The sequence below is a fragment of the Archocentrus centrarchus genome, chromosome 14, assembly GCF_007364275.1.
Source record: "Archocentrus centrarchus isolate MPI-CPG fArcCen1 chromosome 14, fArcCen1, whole genome shotgun sequence".
Classification (NCBI taxonomy): domain Eukaryota; kingdom Metazoa; phylum Chordata; class Actinopteri; order Cichliformes; family Cichlidae; genus Archocentrus; species Archocentrus centrarchus.
In genome coordinates, this window is record NC_044359.1 from 18721649 (window position 1) to 18742835 (window position 21187).

The 21187-nt window shown below is 42.0% G+C and overlaps 1 protein-coding gene across 1 annotated transcript in view; it reads left to right on the plus strand.

Moving 5' to 3' along the window:
- abr (ABR activator of RhoGEF and GTPase) overlaps positions 1–21187 on the plus strand; it is a 131990-nt gene that overhangs the window by 85131 nt on the left and 25672 nt on the right. The window contains 6 exon segments of the mRNA XM_030745870.1: positions 845–964; positions 1145–1220; positions 1301–1405; positions 3940–4014; positions 9619–9716; positions 9821–9952. Coding sequence (XP_030601730.1) covers positions 845–964; positions 1145–1220; positions 1301–1405; positions 3940–4014; positions 9619–9716; positions 9821–9952 — 606 coding nt within the window.

A 21187-nucleotide genomic window follows, 5' to 3' on the forward strand; every position in this document is an offset into this window, starting at 1 on the left:
CTTGTAGTTAAATTTTAATTTTCTGACATCTTTATATGTTCACTCCTTTGAAGATCCCTGTTGGTAGGAAACCACTAGAGGAAACTGGAAGTCTCTTTCTTTAAACTCTGAGACTCTGTGTGGGAGCTTTTTTTTTTTTTTAAGACTAAACATGACCATGCACTGAGGAAAAAGGCATTTTAATCATTATTTTAAAGAAAGTGCCTTTGGAGAAAGCAGGCAAAAACGTTTATGATCACAGTTCAATCACTTTGTTATTAAAATGACTTTGGGTGGAGAAACTATAATGCTTCTTCTATAGAGATTTTTTTTAACCTTTTAAACTCAGTGTGATCAGCTTTTATAAATGATATCAGTTGTAACATCTGCTTCATTCTGTTTAATGGAGAAATACAATGCTAGCTGAAACAGCTTCAGATATTGTTAGTCTCAATCAAACTAGGGGCTACTTCCTCTGTGCTGGTCACTAAATATAAGAAATACTTAAAATAATCCCAAAGTAAATTCATTTTCAGGCATCTGAAATGGAGAAAAAATGAAATTACTCAAAGTCAGAGCATATCACCACCACCACCCCCACCCCTGAACCTTGACCTCCAGTTTGTACATCTCACTGAGTCTAAGAATGTAAGTGTCTGCTGAATGTGTCAAGATCTGATCAGACTTATGTCTCAGAGGGCAAGTCTCAGTGTCTAAATCTAAAAAAAAAAAAAAAAAAAACCTTCCTGTTTCAGATGCTCCACAGCTGTACTCAGTATTTATCTTCCATCACTTTAATGAGTAAGTTTCATTAAATCCAAATCAAATTTGAACCGTCTCTTTTCCTGTCTGTGTCTTTGTGTAGAAAGCACCGAAGGGTCAAAGCCGTGTGGAGCGTCTGAGGAAGAAGATGAATGAACAGGAGTCCTGGTTACTCCTGCACTCGCCCACCATCCCTTTTCGCATCCTCAACAAACATGGAAAGGTACTCTGCCCCTCTCAAGCGGTTACTGGATACGTTTGTGCCACTGCACTGTGCAGTTTCCACCACTAGAGGGACACATTTTGCTTTCAAAGAGTTTGCGTTTGCTAAAAGTGTTTTTTGTGTGTGTGTGTGTGTGTGTGTGTGTGTGTGTGTGTGTGTGTGTTGTGTGTGTGTGTGTAGAGCTACCTGTTCCTCCTCTCCTCTGACTATGAGAGGTCAGAGTGGAGGGAAAGCATTCAGAAACTCCAAAAGAAAGGTAATGTTCTGTTCACTTTTCATACACTGCGCCACAGAAAAGTAAAGGTTTGACCACAGCTCGCCCGTTTTTCCTTCCAGACCTCCAGACATGTGTATTAAGTTCTGTAGAGCTCCAAGTCCTGACCAGCTCCTGTTTCAAACTCCGCACTGTCCACAACATTCCTGTCACCAGTAACAAAGACGGTAAGAAACACACACAGTATCATTTTTTTGTTTCCCTTTTTCTGCTGCTCGTGCGTCCTCTTCCCTCTGCTTTGAATTTAACTTCACACAAAAGTGCCTGTTACACTCTGAGCACAAAAAAGCCACATAATAAGAGAGGGGGGGCCTTGCAGGAGATAAATATAGGCTACAATATGTTTCCCATCTAGCTCGTAGCGGTCAATGCCACGCAGTGTGTCGGTGGTGAGCTCTCAGCTTCTATATGTTTGTTTTTGTACCAGTTCTCCTCATCGCAGCCTCTCACAAAGGCTGGGGGGGTGACATTAAAGCCATCTGGCCGATCTACTTTGACACACACACACACACACACACACACACACACACACACACAACACGCATAGCCACAGAGCTCACAGAAAGGTTTCAATCCACTAAAAGGCACATTGTCCTAATATGCTGGAGCATATCCCAGCTCAATCATAGGGCGAGAGGCAGGGTACACCCTGGACTAGTTGCCACCATACACACTCACATTCAAACCTATGGGCGATTTAGAATCATCAGTTAACCTAACCTCACTAAGTGCATGTCTTTGGACTGTGGGAGGGAGTCAGAATACCTGGAGACAACATTCAAACTCCACACAGAAATCCAGATGGTGGATTTGAACCCACAACCTTCTTGCTGTGAGGCAGCAGTGCTAACCATGCACCAATAAAGTTTATTTCATAATATAGAGTTCTGATCTAGAGACATAAGTGAGTGCATAAATCACACATCAACACACAAAACGACATATAGATTAAGATCGATCACTGTTAAAAATGCATTTTAACCTTCACGGTTTTATTAAGAGAATTTGTGCGATTTCCTTTCACTAAATAGACTCTTCTCACTGCATCCTTAGTAAAATTGCTTTGATGTTCTCTACTAGATTTTTTTACATGTTGTCTTCCTGCTGCTTTCTGTGAGAGCTTGTTGTTTTTCCCCCACAAAGGTGGTATTCCTGTGTTTCAAATCAGACTTCAGCCCCTGCATCCTGTCTTTTGGCCCACTCCTCATTATGAAGCTAGAATAAACACACACACACATACACACACCTCCACCCTGACATGTGATGCAGGGAGCACAGCAGGGGTTTAAATGGAGACCAGCTGTTGGAGGAATGTTTCTCATACTTAAGAAGATGGACGATGTGACTTAAATACTCACACTTTCATTTGACTTCTTGCATTGAATAATAATTCATCATCACATATTAGTTTTGGGTTTTCTATTGAGTGTAACAGATAGAAAGAGCAATTGATTTGACTCTAAAAGCAGCACCCAGACCAGTGTAAAGCTGAACCTATGAACTCTCTCTCTGTGAGACACCCCTGTTAGTTATATAAAAACAACGCACACGCACACACACACACTTAACCCCAAAGCCTGACTGCTCTCCTCTCGGCTGCCTACAGTGGAGCTCACAGGAGTCCTGGTGCCCTCCACCCTAGTTTATTTACCAGGAAGCAGCCAGGCTTCTCAGGCCTCAACCAAAGCAGGACTGTATCCTCTTCATGTTTCTGTCAGCAGTACAAAGAAGGGTGTATTGGGCCACCCAAAAAAAAAAAGTCCGGCCACAATCTCCACTTGAAGGCCAGCTTAGTTTTGATGTCAGACGTCTCTGCTTGTTAATGTGTGGTCTGATGCCGATCTGATGAAGGGATGTAATAACTGTTCATTTTCTTTCAGATCCTGAAATAGTTGTTTCCGCAGCTATTTCCCTGATGCATTTTATACAAGCTTTGGCTCAAGTCACCAGAAGCTTAATCCCTCTCTTCTCAAATGTTGATAACTAGATGTTGGAGAGAATGAGAACAAATATTCAACTCAATGATAAAAACAATGAGAAGTTAATCTCCAGTTTGGACCACCCAAGAAAGAATAAAACCCACTAAAGTTCCCACAAATTTGCCCCTCTGAGCAAATTTAGTTTGAATGGACCTAGATAGATTTGGCTGCACGCACTTTAATGTTGAACTGTCAAACTTCACACACTTGAACTGTTCATGTTAACTTGATGAATGCCACCAGTTGTGGTGAGAAGGTGCCCTAAATGGCTACATAAGGCTACACACTACACAAGTAATGTAAAAAACTGATAGCCTGCACTCAGGTGCAAAAGAGGATGACATTGAAAAGAGAGCAACAGAAAGTCCTTGAGTCTGAATGAGGGAAATTTCCAACAACTGCTGTATTGAAATATTCATTTTTAGTATTTAATGAGCAGGCAGTACAAAGAAAAAGTCTTGGATGCATGAGATGCAACAGTAGAGCTCGTGCACTGTGGGATGAGTTCCTTTTCCTTTCTGTTTCTTTCTCTGATGGCTTTTCTTCCCCCCCCCCCCCCCCCCCCCCCCCTCACAGTATTGTTGCAGATATAAACAGGATCCAGGAGGATCATACATTTTATAGTTTGCAATGGTTTCTTATCACTGTGCAGACTTTGTGTGCACAAACTCCCATATTTGCACTTCGTACTGGTCTAACTGCCCTGTGTGCTTGTTTTCCAGATGACGAGACTCCTGGCCTGTACGGCTTTCTGCATGTGATTGTCCACTCTGCCAAAGGATTCAAGCAGTCAGCCAGTAAGTTGGCCAGTAACGCCCCCCCCCCCCCAAACTGCACTTGTACACACACTCTAGCTCACACGTCCGATCACACATAGCTGCTGTGCAAATACGTGTCTGCCAGCAAAACACATGACCCAGTCAATCACCGTAGCCGGCACATGCAGATTCCATCATCGCACGGCCAAGATGTAGAGGAAGGAAAAATCAAGCGAGAGAGAGAGAGAATGAGATGGTCTCAGAGGAACAGTTGAAGCCAAAGTGGGATTCCTGTGGTTGTTTTTATTTAGCAGACATCACAAGTGACAAAAACACTCTGGGCACATGCAAAGGAAGAATGACTAAAATCATACAGAGCAGCATTCAGAACTGGACAGCTGACAGCCACTTGTCTTTGCTCACACACTTTGATATTACCTACCTTGCATACGTGTTTCTTTTGTAAAGCATTGTGTGCAAACAAAGCTATGTGTGTGTTTCTTATCTGCCAAGCGTGACATTGTTTGAACCTCCACAAAGGCTGTTTCAGATGTGTCAGTGGCGGACAGCTGGTGCTCCAGGACACTTAGTGCCCGGTGTTACTCAAGCACCAGTTCAAATATCGAATATCAGGCAAAGAGATGGCGACGGAGAAACAATTTCCTCAGTTACCATGACAGCCTTCAGTGCTGGCCCACAAGAATTTCCCAGTTAATGGATTGGAAAGCGCTCTCTCCTGAAGCCTGTTTGATCCTCGATGGAGCGCAGAGAGCTGAGGGCTTTAAAAATGGAGAGAGAGAGAGAGTGTGTGTGTGTGTGTGTGTGTGTGTGTGTGTGTGTGTAAGCAAGTTTGGTAGTTGCTACAGTTTTGATGTTAGTATCTCCAGTGGTGCGTACAGACCCAGGGTGGGGCATGCAAGCCATGGTGGTACTGCGGGGTAGAGGATGTGCTGGTGTTGTTTGGGGAGAATGTGGTGTTCATGATGATGACTGATGATGACGAAGATCATGATAAGGATGCTATCAGAGACGTGTTTACTGTTAAACTGTATTCAGTTAAATGAACAAAGAAGCTTTGTCAGTGTTCTAAATGAGGTCAGGAGTGTCATCCATCCATATCTTAATATCTGAGTTCATACATTCATACAGATCCCCTGAAGTGTGGCTTACACAGGTTTAAGTCCTTTGACTTCAGGTTGATCAAAGTGGTGAGTCGTTGGGCTAAAATAAACAACTGTACCTGATCATGTGTTCCCCATGACACGTTTATTATTTACATATTTTGTAAAAAGTTAACAAATGCTACTACAGTATTGTGCAATCACTTCAGTTTGTTTGTGCCATTATACATTTAATGCTATATATTTTAATTAAATTCTGATAGGTTACTCAAAAGGTCTAGTATTGCATCTTTACAGTAATCACTTGACCTCTAACTGAATGGCCAAGGATGCGGAGTCTCCATGTAAACAAAAAAAGTGAAAGTAGGAACTATGACTGGTAAAGGGGGGGGGGCAAGGTAGATATTTGAGCAGTTTGGACACAGTTAGAGAAGTAAGGCTGTGATGGTTTGGACATTTATTAGACAAAGAATGCTGAATATGGGGCTGCCAGGCAGGAGGAAAAGAGGGGGTTGGTGTGACAGAGGGGAATGAGTTGGAGACAGATGATCCGCTATGGCGACCTCTAAAAGGAGCAACTGAAAGAAGAAGAAACAAAAAAAAGTGGATCATATCTTATCATACACTGCCTGGCCAAAAAAACCAAAAACAATCACACAAATATTTCCTTGGACTGCCTCTAGCATTCTCCTGCCTGATAAGCTTACGCAATGTCACAGCATTTATTTCCATTCAGAGTTTTGTATTGATGATGGGAGAGCATAAAGTCTTATCCACCACATCCCAAAAATTCTCAGTGGGGTTGAGGTCTGGACTCCTTGCTGGCAAGTCCATGTGAGAAAATTATATCTCATGCTTCTTTAACCACTCATTCACAGTTTGAGCCCAATGAATTCTCGCATTGTCATCTTGGAATATCCCTGAATCATCAGGGAAGAAAGAACCCATTGAAGAAAAAATCTGGTCGTTCAGTATATTCAGGTAGTCACTGGACCTCCTTTTTTTTTTTTTTTTTTTTAAATTTATGCTGAGCCTAGACCTGACCAACTGAAGCAGATCATAATGTGCAGTGTCCCTCACAGGCTTGTATAGTAGGCAATCATTTCATCAGTCTCTCTTCTTGCCCTGATGCATCCATAACTCTGGAATAGGGTTAATTCTATAGAACAGGCTTAGATGCACCAAAGGTTCAGTGATCAGTTTAGATCAATAGATATTTGATAGGTCTATCAATCTCAGTAATCATAAAGAGATCATTGGAAGAAACTGTATTTTTCTGCTTGTAGAATTTCCTCCAATACCACAAATGACTAAAATTGCAAAGTCCCCTCCAGATGCAGCATAATGCTGGGATCCAGTTGAACCATTAAAGGTTCAGCGGGGTTCCAGCTGTATTGTTGATACTCTTCTTTACTGTATCTGCTTAAGACAGATTTCACTGTGAGGGTTTTGAAGCAATTTGCTTTTTTAATAATTGTGTGTGTGCGCATGTGGTTTCTGTTATTGTTGCAAATGGTGATTATCTTCATATCAGAATGGAAATGTGTACTGATCTGAAACAGCAGTCATTATTCACTCTGTCAGGTTAAGTAACAGTAGTTCTTCTGTTTGTTCCCTATTATTTTTTAATCCAAAAAAAAAATCGCATAAGCATGTAGTCGAAGATCTTACTGAAGCTGTTATTTATGTCACAACAATCTTCCCCCAGTGGGAAAGGGCTTGAAAGCTCAGCCCAGGGCAAAGTTAGTCAAACTGGGTCACAGGGGGGAAAAGCTGGGAGTTGAGTGTCTCCCAAAAATGCAGCTAGAAAAAAAAAATCTATGGAAATACTGACCTAGAAGAGAAGCAGAAAACATGTCATGTTATTTATTCTTGCTTTATTTATTTATTTTGTATGTGCAAGTGTGAATTGCTCTCCCTAAAAAGATGCAACAGATAGTTCAACCCTGTGCTATAGAATTGCACTTCCTGCGTAGGGCGAGGGAGGAGATAAGTGTAAGAATGTTTGTGGCATTTTATTTAAATGGTCGCTACGCAGTAAAGCACAACTTTTCATGCTCCGATTCAGGACTAACAATTTTGTCATTTGTCACTTTTCTCATCAAACTAAAATGTAAACCACCAATGAAAGTGTTCACAAATTCTCAAGACTGTAATTTCTCTGTGTAATCCAGTCCAGCCGTGGCTGCATGTATTCTCAGGCACTGCATGTCAGGCTTTTATTAGTTTTCTACTTCTGGGCTCTATTTAAACAGGTGAGTTATGTCAATTCCCTGCTTATTTTGTTTGTAGTTCGAGAAGAACATTTTATCCTGAAGCCTTCTAGCAAAACTTGCAAACAACTGTTTTGGTGGCTGTGATCTGTAACTGCATAGACACTAATTAGTTTCACTGATTATCACTTGTCTTCTACTGCTGTGAACCCACAGTTTGAACCAGTATTCAGCACAGCCTCAGGCAAAGATTAGCCTGCTGCATAAGAACATACGCACCCCACAAGGGCTGCAGCCCACAGCTAATTGAGATGGAAAAGGATGGTATCCATTAACCCCTGTATTTAGGGGTCAGAGACCCCATGGTGACCAATAAATCCCCCTCATACTCTGAGCCTGATGGCGACCTGCCAGGAAAATGAAAACCCATGGAGTTCCAGGCCTCTTTTAGTCTGGCCTACTTCTCAAAGCCCTCATGGATCTACTGTGAGGACACAAAGACCTCTCAAAATATGCTCTCCCTGGCCTTGTTTGAATTTTAGGTCTGGGCACATAAACCCATTTCAGATGGAGAGGAAACTTCCAGAGAAAACTGGGAGCTGGGATGAATACTCTTCTTCAGGGCTAGATAAAACAGAGAGGATGAAATCACATTAGTGTCACAGAGAACTAGTTGAATCACTCTTGCACCGATCAGAATGTTATCACCTCTTCACTGAAGCAGACTCTGACAGGTAGTTTAAGTATTTTTCCAGATGTCAAATCAGAAGTGACGGCCATGAGCTGTTATGCTTTCGTATGTAGCGGAAGCGTACAATAACTGCTTCATTTTTTTTTTAAATATCCCCCAGATGGTCACACTGAATTCCCCTTCATTGAACTTCCCTCATACCAGCACCACTAATCTCTTCCTCATTGGGTGTAATTATGGCAGAACCTTTTAGGATGCTGAGAAAACAAACAAAGGAGGAATAAAACCAGATGGAACGACATTCCATTATACTGTATGGTCCTTTTATTCTATAGATGCACAGCTCATCCAAGCGGTGTGGTTGGTATCCCTCCGTAACCAGGCTCAGGTCAGGCTCTTAATTCTGATGATCATGATGATGACTTTGCTTTTCAGTTTTTGCCATCAGGCAAGTTTGTGTATATGTATATATACACAAACTTAGTCAGAATGATGCTTTTAAACATGACACCCCCCCCCCCCCCCCCCCCCCTTCCCAACAAAAAGGCTCTTTTGCTTAATCTTAGTCACTATCCTGATGAGAGGTCGATCCATACACCCATCCATCATGCTGTCTGTCGGAGGTTAACCCGAGGGATCAGGTCCACGGTAGGGGACGTACTGGAGACACTTTACAGACAGCCGGTAGCACAGTCTGCAGGAATGGTTTCAGCAGCGTTTAAAGAAACACATTAACAGACTTAATTGCTCTGTGTAAGAGCTGAATGCAAGCTGATCCCAGAGGGGGCAGGGAACTGCTGCTGTATGAGGATGTTAAGAGTGGCGAGGGGCTGCTGGTGCTGATTGTGTACACAGGGAGGAGACTGATGTCTGTCAGCTGTCAAACTATAACATACATATAACATATTGACACACTGAGGGGCTGTTTCATTTTACCCTTTTTTCACCTTTGTTAAAAATCTGCTGGCAGAAGTTGGCACACTCACTCACTCACTGGCGCTGTGAAATGAGTCTGAATGATGCTTTTAAACATGTTTGCACTTTTGGATGAAACACTGTTTAGATTTTGATGGTGGCGTTCTCTCGGCGATTCCAACATTCAGCGTTTACAGCTTCACTAATGTTGAATATTTTGTTTTTATCGGCCTTCTTTTCATCAGTCTTAAATTGAATATCTATTGGTTTGATAGATCCTTGTGGCTTTAGGGGACAACGTTTTATGCTATGTGCTGTTTTTTTTAAATGTATCTATTTATTATTTTGGCTCAAAACTCTATTTAATCAACTAAACAAGCCGGTCCCTTGGAGGATTGATGTCATATTGTATGAGCCATCCACCCTGTAGGGAGCTATATTTGACCTGTTGCAATCAATCATCAATCTGCTATCAATCTGTTGAGTGTTTTAGATTGTTCAGTAAACACCCCTCTATGGCAGTTAGACATGAAAAGCTGCATGTATTAGTCTTTTTTTTTTTTTTTTTTTTTTTAAAGAGATCTAAAATATAAGTTTAATCTGTTGCTTTTCAGTGGTCTTGATCTGCCATCCACTTTCTTTCTTTTTTTTTTATTATTATTATTAAATATCTCACCAACCTGTCTACAATCTGTGCTTTCAGACTTATACTGCACTCTTGAAGTGGACTCATTTGGATACTTTGTCAGCAAGGCCAAGACCCGAGTCTTCAGAGACACCACAGAGCCTCAGTGGAACGAAGTCAGTCACAAAGACGTCGTCTTTTGCACCACACTGTTTTTGTCTTCATGCCAAATAATTTTTAATTCTTTTTTTTTTTTGGTTACATATGTGTCATTGCACAGGAGTTCGAGATTGAGTTGGAGGGCTCCCAGTACCTGCGGATCTTGTGCTACGAGAAGTGTTACGACAAAAGCATGCTGAACAAGGACAACAATGAGATTGTAGACAAGATCATGGGCAAAGGGCAAGTCCAGGTAAGAGAATGGCTGTTAAGAGACCATCACTAAAATAGACCATGTGCAAAGAGAGACGTCTGTGTGTCCTCTTGGGGAGATTTTCCACCATATGACTCATTTTAATTAGCTGTCTAGCTTCTGCACACAATTGTATAGTTTGTAGTGGTTGCCTCTAATGACGCTGGTTGGATTAATAGTCTGAAGGAGTTTATTTAAGGGGGGTTTCCCCTGTCTTGTTGTGAGAAATGCCTCCATAAAACTCCCTTTCAGAGTCTCGTTAACTAGACACGGCCTGCACAGTGGAATCTGCAGTTTCTTGGTATTGAGGCAAAATGCTGTTTTCCACTCATTGTTTAGTTTTTGCAGAAAGGCCTACAGAGGTGTCCCATTTCCGTTTTCCAGACCAAAAATCTATTTGGTCAAGTGAAGCTTGACTCCTGTCAGTTTTCCACAAATTGCAGCTGCTGTAGTTTCCTCTTCTGCTGCCCTGTAATTGATAAAACTTCACATTATGAAAGTGGGGCAACTCGAAGGGTTTTAAGCGCTGTTATCGTTAATTAATGTCCTCATGTTTCTCTCAAGTGGAAGGTGTCTATGTCAAAGGTGAGCTCATGGCAGGTTATTTATAAACCTGCTTTTGACTCTGGATGAGATAGAAATCAGTTTTGTTTGTGGCTGCTGCACATAACATAACATTTGTAGTCGCAGGCGTACGCAGCATCAGTGACAAGTTGCATCAGGAATACAAATCACCCTCCTCAGATATCAAGAAAGTGGGACACATCAGTCACGCTTGTAAAGTTGGATTTTCAAGGAAAGAGAGCATCTCAAAAATGTCTTATGTTCATGAATGAATATGATTCTCCTCAGACCCAAGTTCCTGCAATCTTTTGAGTGGGCTTTGTTTGTTACATCATTTCCTGTTTGTCTCTCCTCTTTCCATTCTTTTCTCTTTCATTTTGATGGCTTATAACTTTGAGTGTTGCCTTGGAAAGCAAACCACTCTGAGAATCCAGGCATGCATCTTAAAATGGCATCTTTTTGTTCCTTATCATCAGCTTGGGTAGCCAGCTATAAATAGTTAAACTTTTAAGATTTTTAGTGCTGGTTTAATCTCTGGATTTCACACAGAGCCATAAAGACAAATGGCATAGCATACAATTCTTTTCTAGCTAAAAGAAACCATCTCGTCTTTTCACGTAAGCTACATCTGCTCATCGGCAATGAAACATTGTGGCTTAACAGTAAAAACCTGAGGCAGATGCTGCTCCTGCTGCTGCTGTTGCCGTTTGCTACTGGGAACATCAATTTCAAGCCAACATCAGCCATAAAAAAAACCCAAAAAACAAACAAATATGCCACTTGCTTTTGCTGTGGGGGAAGGGCTTTAGGGTTAGCGAGGAGGATGGAGAATGGCATGTTCTGTCCCAGATGCTTGGAGGGTGGGAGTAGTGTGAATATGTTATTAGAGTTACTAGGTTTGTGGATGATTGAGAAAATCTGTCAACAGTGCATCCATTGAAGGCGACTAATGATAACTGAATGTCAAACCATGAAAGGCACTGATAGGAAAACAAACTATCTATATCTCACCAGCACACATTGCACTTTGCTTAAGTCTCAGAATGAAGCAGCTTATGATCCTGAAAGAGGAGGATTTATGATCTGACTGGTTATTAGCTGGTTTATTCTCACTATTTGTGTGTTAAGGGATGGTTCAGAAATGGTGGCACTCGTGTTTCACATTAAGTATATAGGGCCTGATATCATATGCGTATTGCAACCAAGGAAGAGTTCTGAGGAGGCCAGAGATAAAGAGACCAGGACCTGAGCTGTTTGTGTTCCTGAAGCTGAGCTGAGAAGGAGCCTTCAGTGTTTTGCTTTGCTCTCTTGGGACCCTCTGATTTATTTAAAAAGCTTGTGGAATACTGACTGACCGTAAAAGGGCATATCGGGTGGGAAATTTTTCTTTTTTTTTTTCTTTTTTTTTTACCCGCTGTTGTTACTTTGTTACTGTTGAGAAAGTCAATCGCCTCTATCATCAGAAGACGATGTTACTGTATGATTTGAGCCAGAGATTATATTATGATAGTTTACACGGAAGTGTTTAGTGTTAGTTTTTTGATACATGAGACTTATAAGGAGGTACATTATGTGGGATTTCCACCAGGGTACACACACCCATTAAATATGTGAATTAAGGTGATTGAGTTGCTTGTCCACATAGAAAGTACCACCATTTGTTTCCATCCTGACTAGCATCAACAGAGCAGATCAGCTCTGATCTCTGAGATCATGTTGAGACACTAAACGGAAACAAAATCAGAGTTGTTGCAACGCCCCCTCCCATCCTTCAATCTGGAGACCCAAATTAATTCTCGAAGCATCTCAAAGCAGGCTATTGGGAATATTGACCTTTATCAGCTTTGTTACCAGGACATGAAAAGTACAGCCTCGGGTGCATGATTTTGTTTGGCATGCGGCTGTTGGGATTTTCGCCCTGTGACTACTGATGGTTCTCTTTTGCACACGTGGCGTTACCTCAGGCACAGTCTCAGCCTGTGATTATATTTGCTGTCAAACACTGACACTCAGTTTTAAAAGCTCCAAAACGTAGATGTTTTGAAATTACCAACTTTTCAGGATCAGAGTTTTTTTTTTTTCTCTCTTGGATAATCCTGAATTGCTAGTGTGATTCAGCCAAAGTAAAACAGGATACCAACTCCTGAACTGGTTTTGAAAGCACAAACACTCACCTGGACTTTAAACCATCCTCTCCCTCATGCACTGTGCAAGTTTGCTCAAGCGCCCTTTATGCGTCGGCTGTTGCTTGCAATACTTGTCTTCAGCCGGCTGGTTATGTAACTGCTTAGGTTGTGCATCAGAAATGCATCATATCACCCTGCTTCAACAGTCCTTTCATCTGAGAACCCTTGTGCAGCCCATCTCAGCCCCCCCGTGGGCTCACTTTGTATGGCTTTAATTACTTGGCTTATCTGAGGAGGAATTTGTCACCGTCTCCCAGCTCTGAATGACTGCATTTAGTCCGTCTCTGTTTCCCACTTATCAGGGCTTTAATTGAGGAAATGGGCTCCTACTGTAGGTAATGTGCTTCCCAAGGCTTTAGTTTGACATCTTCCATCATTTTCTGAGAGCAAAAGTTTTCAAAGATGAGTTGAAAGGAACAGGTTGGTAACAGTATCCTAAAAGCAAAGTTAGTTTTTTAATGCTTGGAGTGACTTTAAAATGCTAATTTCTGCAACCGGCATCAAATGTGAGTCTTCCTTCACAATCAGATGAATATGCTGGCATGATAATTGTATTTAAATGGGACTTACACCAACTGTCAATACTTCGATGTCCATTACAGATTAGCATAGCAAGTCACACGGTTTTCTCAATTCAGTGTCACATCTTGAAAATATCAAACTGAGATTCGTGTTGTTGTGAGTCCATCACTAAAGAGATCCCATCCAGCACCATGTGGTGTTGTACTGAACCTCCTCCTCCTCCTCGGTGTTCTTTCTATGGAGGAGCTTCATGTTCTCTCAAGAGTCATGTAACAACTCTAATAATCTCCCCACCACTTCAACCCTCCTCTTCCCCTCTTGTTCCCATCATCTCTTTAGCTTCCCGCTGCACAACACTGGGGGTTGTTTTTTTTTTTTTTTTATTGGTTTGAGCGTGTGGCAGCCCCACATCTCAGCAGTGTTGTCAAGGCTCAATAAGAAATAACCTGATAGTTTTGAACTGTTTCCCGGAGATAATAGGAGCCAGAGAAGTTGGGCATTAGGTGCAAAAAAAAAAAGGAGGAGTGATGAAGTTGTTTGTTCCTGGCAGCTCTCACCTCCCGCTCTGAATTCGAGGAGCCAGACGGGGGTACGCATTAGCCCGGCATTACTGTAAACCTGTGGGTGCAAAGGGGGTTGTAAAGTTTGAGGTGAGCATCTACGTGCACTCAAGTTCCCACTTAAGAGCCCGAGCTCTTACATCAACATGGAGCATTAGATGCAAAGGGTGACATTTACATGCTAGCCAGCTAGCCATCGCAGTAAAACGCTGACCGGTGGAAATGTGCCAGTGCAGAAAGTGCAGGCCTTGAGTTCTGATCTAATCTCTCAAGTACTGCATGAAACCTCCTGCCAACATAAAGCTCTCATGAGAATGGAATCCAGCCTGGTGAGTGTATTTAGAAATATGTACATTATGACATAAACAGTGAAGAAGTCTAAGCAAGCGTAGGGAGATTTTGGTGTTCTTTATTTCTTATAATCATGGGAAGAAAAAAAATTCTACATTCTGTTGCTGCTTAGCATGTTATTAACACTCACACAAAGAAAATTAGGTTTTCCTTTTATTTGTTTTTATGGAAATTGGGCCCTGGACTCCCAGCGTTTTCTCCTGGAATGTATATTTTGTTCAACACAAGTTCCCTCTGGGCAGTGCAAGGTGGTGGTATTTCATGCAATGTTGGCTTTTAACATAGAGCTCAGTGGTTTTAATGAAGGTGTGTGTGTGTGTTTCCATGTGTCAGTGTGTAGACATTAATATTAATTAGTGTCTAATAGATGGTGTAATCTATTTTATAGCTGTCCCCTGTCCTTTAGGGCTGCGATTTGTCATGTTTCCACCCTGCGCACCCCCTGTGGCCATACACACACACACACACACACACACACACACAGCTGTCATCAACACTAACAGATGGGACTCTGCTGTGTGTGTTCAGCCCCCCGGGGCCAAACCACAGACTCACATACACACACAGCTGGGTGACAGGCTAATGCATTGTAAACGATATCAATAACTTCGCTACATTACCTGGCATTTATTAGCTTATATCTCCTTTGTCTGGCCTGGTGTGTATATTGGAGTGGGGGTTGTGGATGGATGGAGGGTATGTTCATTCAGTAATAAAGATTGTCCCAGTGCTCATTTGCTCTCTTACTCCTAAACCTACTTATTTTATTATTTTTCTTCCCTGTACAGTTTTTTTTAATGAGTCTCATTTCTCATGGTCTCTATGTTTGAGCATATGGCACTTTTTTTATTGATGGGTCCCAATTAAGCCGGTTTCCTCATCACACGATCCTTGATCAGTGGAGCTGATAGCAGCTTTTTGATGGATTTTTATTTTTTCCCTGTCATCTTTCCACAAAGAAGCTCCTTCGTCACAGCCCCTCACTTGGACAGCCTTTGTTCCCTCTTAAAACATTCACTCCCTGCCACTTGGGATATGCATGCCCTAAATAACTACATGCACTCTCAGATCATGCAAATGTGCTGATACTCCCCTCCCCTTTTTTCTGGTAGTGGAGTAGGAAAAGCCCCAGACCTGCCAAACTTAGTTTGTGTGCATGTATTAAGAAAAAAATTGTCACATTTGATTACCATTTGTCATCAAGCTTGATACCTTTGTTGAGTTTTTCTTGGACAGTTTAGACTAGAAAGAAAAACAAAAATGAGGAATTGTAATTTTGGACTGCAAAATCTCTTGACCTTAAATATTAATGGCATGATGCTAATCATGTGGCACAAGCAGCCTTTCTTCCGCTTATCCAATTTACGGTCGCTTGGGGGCTGGAGCCTCTCCCAGCTACCATAGGGCGAGAGGCAGGGTACACCCTGGACAGGTCGCAGGGCAAATACAGAGGCACAGACAGCCATTCACACTCACGTCTACGGCCAATTTAGAAACACTAATCAAGCTAACCCCATGCATGTCTTTGGACTGTGGCGTTTGCATGTTCTCCCCGTGTCTGCGTGGGTTCTCTCTGGGTACTCCAGCTTCCTCCCACAAAGAAAGAGCAGACGCATTCATGTTTTGTGCACAAGTGTCAAAAAGGATGTTAAAACTATTGTAGGGCTCCTTGTTGCTACTGCTTTTTAATATACAGGGACACTGCACTCCTCATTTGTGATGTCTGGATTTAAAAGCTAAGATGGCGACATTTGAAATGCTCAAGTTAAAGCTTCATAATCGGGATTTCACAAACCTGTAGGTGACAACATGGTGGCTTCCTCCATCTTTTGTATACAGTCTGTAGTCTTTATAATACTCAGAAAAAGATGGACAATGAAGAGACTTATGGTTGCACACGCTTATATTTACCAGATATGTTGTTTGTAGTGTGATTTCAGTCCTAGTTTAGCATGCTGAAGTACCATTTGCTAATTAGCAGTGAAAACAAAGTACAGATGAGACTGAGGTGAATTTAATTAGGATAATGGAGCAAGAAAATTTGAGCAGCCGCCAAAGTTATTATAATTCATTTTTAGGGGAGCGTGAATGTGTGTACAAAAGTTTCATGGCAATCCATCTTATATTTGATTCTGAATCTAAAAAGTTATGAGTAAGATGTCAGAACTGATGAATTCTCAGCTGCTGGTGTCTGTGCTGGTCGGAGGCGTTGGGCAGACATTTGATTGAGCCACAAAAACTGAGCACAGTGAACTGTGATACATATAAAGCAGAAAAGCTACTGGAGAGATCAGGACCCTGTTAAAGAATAGAGCCAGAATGTGAAAAGGCCACTTAAAGGCCAGATGATTCAGGTGCCCCTTCACATTACTCTGTGTCACTCTTTGCTTCACTGCCACATATGTACCCCCCCCCCCCCTTCGCTAAAAAGTACAAATACAATGAACCATTGAAATGTCGAGGGCAAGCCAGCTCAGTAATTGTTCCTCGTTATAACATTACATAATCTTTCAGCAAAGTATTAGGCATTGACAACAGATGTCTGATTTCCTACCATAAAAACATGCATATGTAGCACATGTGGTAAAGGCGGTTGGAGGGAAACAGAAGTGAATGAGATGGAGCAAAAGAATAGGAATGAGAGCCCCAGATGGTGGCCAATTATGTGATGCTGGGAGTTAAAGTGAGAACAAAGGAGCTCATCACAGCCTGAGAAATGAAATGCTCTCCAGAGAGAAACCGTGAATCTCTCCGTGCAGTTGCTACCGCCCTTTTGTCTCATAAAAGAGTCAGGGTCCAGAAATAATTGGTAACAGTCTGAAGGGGGTTTCAGATAATATAAAGAGTGTCATGTTTGAACACAGAGGGCAATAATGCTACATCCACAGAAAAATCACATTTGGGATGAGAGCCTCTAGTCCAACCTCAAGAGCTTGGGTTTCTGACTTTCTGGCAAATCAGGATCAGTTATTGTAGCCGTTAGTCAAATTTCCCATTGCTGTTCTCATTGTTTCTGCTCTTAAGTAACATTGTGGCCTGAGACATGAAGGGAATAACACTGCAGACGGAGACAAGAACAGAAAGAGAAGCAAGAAGTGGTCATTAGTAATGACAAGTCGACTTTTAGTTAACGCCCCAACCTCTCGCAGTCTTTACCACCCTGCTGTGTTTAAAACAGCCAGCTCCTATCCAGCTACTGCTACCAAATCAGTAAATGGTGAAAAAAGAGATTTTAGTCCATATCAGTCCAAAATCATTGAAACCTCTGTTCCCGTTCTTTTGGATCTGTGTAACAGCGGTGGTTCTTGCTTTGTATTCTGGGACTTTCTGTCTTCTAAATCACAGATAAATCTCACATACACACATCTCCTGGCTGTTCTCAAGCTGTGGAATTATACACAACAGATGACATTGGGGTGGAGAGGGGGAATCACCTCAGCCCTCTCATTGCGTCCTCGCCTGACTCTCTGAGGGATAAAGCTCATTTCATGCTTGGCTTTGCCTGCCAGTGCATTGTGACGCCCACTCCCACAGAGTGTCCTGTTATCTGTGTTTACATTTGTTTCAAATCACGTGACAGAATTCTCTCTATAGCAATTATGAGTTCTGTCCATTAGTTGCAAAGGAGGTATTTGGGTGACATTACTATATAGCTACAGAGACTAAATATGATATTAAATATAGTGTTGGTAGATCAGAAACTCTTCCAAAACTGTGTGTTTGTGTATTCCATTAAAACCAGGCACAATGATTTTCCATAATCTTTATTTCTGACCTACGCTACCCATTTGCTGACTGCAGTCTTGCATTCATTGCACCAGTATGAGAATTGATTTTCGCATCTAAATCTCTGCAACAAAGTGAATGGGGATCTTTCTGCCCTTCTTATTGTCCTCCTTTGTCCTTGGCTGGCTGACTGAGCCAGCTTTACAGACACCCCTCAGTGTCTCTCTGCCTTCTTTCTTAATCAGATTTCACATCTCTGACAGAACCAAGTCTGACCACCAGCTGCAACTCAGTTTTTGTTGTTTTTGGTTTTTTTTTAATCCCCCAAACCCCAGTGAGACCAGAATACTTTCTCCCTTTCCCTCTTGTTGTTGTTGGCAGCCTTCTGGCCAATATTAAAGTAAATGAGCCTCAGCAACACACTGTGTCCCAGCTTGGAGAGCCTGTTCTGGCTTTCAAGTGGTCAGTCAGGGGACCAGAGCTATTCCTACAGTGGTAAAATGTGCAGCTGCCAGTTGCTCTGGGCTGATTTTGAACCCCACACTACCCTGGGAAGGCTGCTGATCAGGTTGGACAGTTATGAAGCTGTAGCTTTTACTCAAACTCCACATTGTTCAAATGCCCGCCTCAGTTGTTTGTTTAGACATGATGATTGTGCAGGAACTTCAATAATTTCCACATGTCCAGAGCTGGAGACTGAGCTTGAGCAAGCATTTACCCACAGTGGTTCTGCACTTCATTATAGAGGATGGGTGATCCTCACTTGGCTCTGTATGAGGTCTGGTTTCTTCTAGGAGATTTGGATGGTGAGGACAATGGACTAGTGGTCTCCATCAGGAATAAATATGTGGATTTATAAATATTGTCAGAAAGCCTCTTGCATTATGCTGAATTTATTACTCCGAAGTACTTTGTAGGATCTCAAGAAGCACGGTTTAACACGGCAAACTAGTGAAACATTATAGATAAATTTATTTTAGTGTTGTGAGCAAGAAGATGTTCTTGCACGCCTGTTCTGTACAGAGGTCAGCATTCTGTATCAGGCTGTATATTTAAAGCTTTAGCTCAGGTAACTTTAAAAGACTTTGTGACTGCTGTGCAGTGTTTCACTAAACGTTTCCCCAGCATCCCAAAGAATCTCTTAGGTAGTATAGTGTGTCAGGGAGGTTTTGAATGTCCTGGTTTTCCATTCTGCAACACTGGTAGGAGCTGAAGGTAGCGCAAAACCTCCCTGGTCAACAGTCCGTGCACAGGGAACACATCTGCATGTGTAGCACAATACTATATGTAATATGTAAGCAAATAGAGGAGGCCTTTCCCAAAAATATGCGGGAAAACAGCAAACATAACCAACATGAGAAGTTTTGATATTGTCTGGCTGGACTTTCCTCTCTCATTTCCACTGCCAACACCCCTGCTGAAAATGTTTGAAATCCTCCACCAAGAACGGTGTGTTTGTGTATGTTCTCCTTTCTAAGGTGCTTCTCGTCCTTCAGCCTCTTCGTCTGTGTGTGTGTGCGTCAGTAAGCTGTCAGATCTATATTCACATGCTCTGCCTGGCTCTGAAAGGCCCAGTAGCTCTCACACTTCCTCAGTCAGCAAGTAAAACCAGGAATGTTCTCGTGAAGGTCTGAAGTGCTCCATTAGTCACACTTTAGTACTGGAGGAGTGTGCATGATTTCTAAGATGTGATCTTACCAAGTTCGTCAGTTTTACAAGTCTCTGGTTGATGCCTCGTGTTTCCTCTGCACCGTATGAAAATGAAACAGTAGCTGACTCTTAATCAGTAGCTTGAGGTACTGCAGCTGTTATTTTTGGGTTGCTGTGTGCTGTTTTTGCATGTTAGTGTTGTACAGGCATCTGCTGGGCTCCTGTAGTGATCCACGTTTGTTCCCAAGCCCCCAGCCACAAACACATATACTGAATATGCCTGTGAGACAGGGAGAAAGGTGAGCAGGCATGAAATCTGTTGGCTAAGGAAAAAACATTTAGCTTTAGCATTCTAGCAAGGCCTCTAGGGAAGTTAAAAGTGAGCAAAGGCCCACTAAAATAGCACATTTAGCCTGTAGCTTTATCCAGGCTTTGACCTTTGCCCCTAACGGAAGCATGATCTGATGCGCAGTGCTAGTGATATTGTTTATGGTAGCCTGGCTTATGTCAGAACAAAGCTCAAGAAAAACAGATAGTATTAAGAGCTTGACAACTGATTATACCAGAGAACAAGAAAACAGATTTATGTCTGTCTCTTTGCTAAAATAATATTTTTTGCAGTGACTGTTTAGGTACATAACTCTTGAAAAATTATGAATTTCTACAGGCTTTTTACTCATAAGTTGTCTGACGCTGTGGTTACAGGTCACGGCCCAAACCTTTGTGCTTTTATGTAATCCTGACCCCCACCCTCCCCTTTTATATTTCAGCAAGTTCTGATGACCTTTCCACATTGCTTCCACTCCAGTAATTGGAGTCAGACAAGGTTTGTCCATGTAAATGCACAGGAGCGTGTGTAGTTAGATAGTGTAGCACTGAGATGGCTTTTGGCTGCAAACTGTCCGCCACCTGAAGGATTAAGTTTTTATATCTTTGATTAATGTGCGGGCTCTGAGTTTTTGTTGAAATTTCATGACATTATGCTGTTCATATAGCAGGACTGTACACAGTGCCAGGCATTTGATCCTTCTTTATGATTTCCTGTCTCAAGTGGAGAGAGGGAGGCTTCCCTTTTCCTGTGCTGTCCACTTGAACCTTAATGCTCCTGTACTGAGCATGGCAGCCTGTGATCTTTGTTTGCTTGTTTGTTTATTTTTGATCCACAAATATGATGCACCCTGCCCCTTCCTGATTTTTATTTATTTCATAAAAATTAGGCTTTCTTAAATTACTGTTTTAAAGCCTGTAATCATGGCTAATGATGTGGTTCCCTTCCAATTTCTCCTGTACTGATCTGTAGCCAGCTGACAGCTGGACTCTCCAGCAGGTGTTAGCTTCTTGCTTGGCAGATATCCTGACTCTATAATGAGTTAAAACTATGTAAACATATATTGATAATGGTTAAACTGACTTTTTGTTTAACCCTTCCACAGCTGTAAGTCTCTTTATGGGCTTCCTGATTTGAGACCTCAGTGTTCGGCCCTGTTTACCACCACAAATTAGGCTAACAATGATGCAATTGTTTTCATACTGGAGGAAATGTCTCTAAAGTCCCTCCAGACCCCCCTGTGAGGATGTTTTGGACTTGTCAGCTGTGTAAATGATGAGGTCATTACTGTTATAGTTATCTAATGTTGTGCTGACACCACATGTAAGAAGTCAGCGATTGAAGCAGC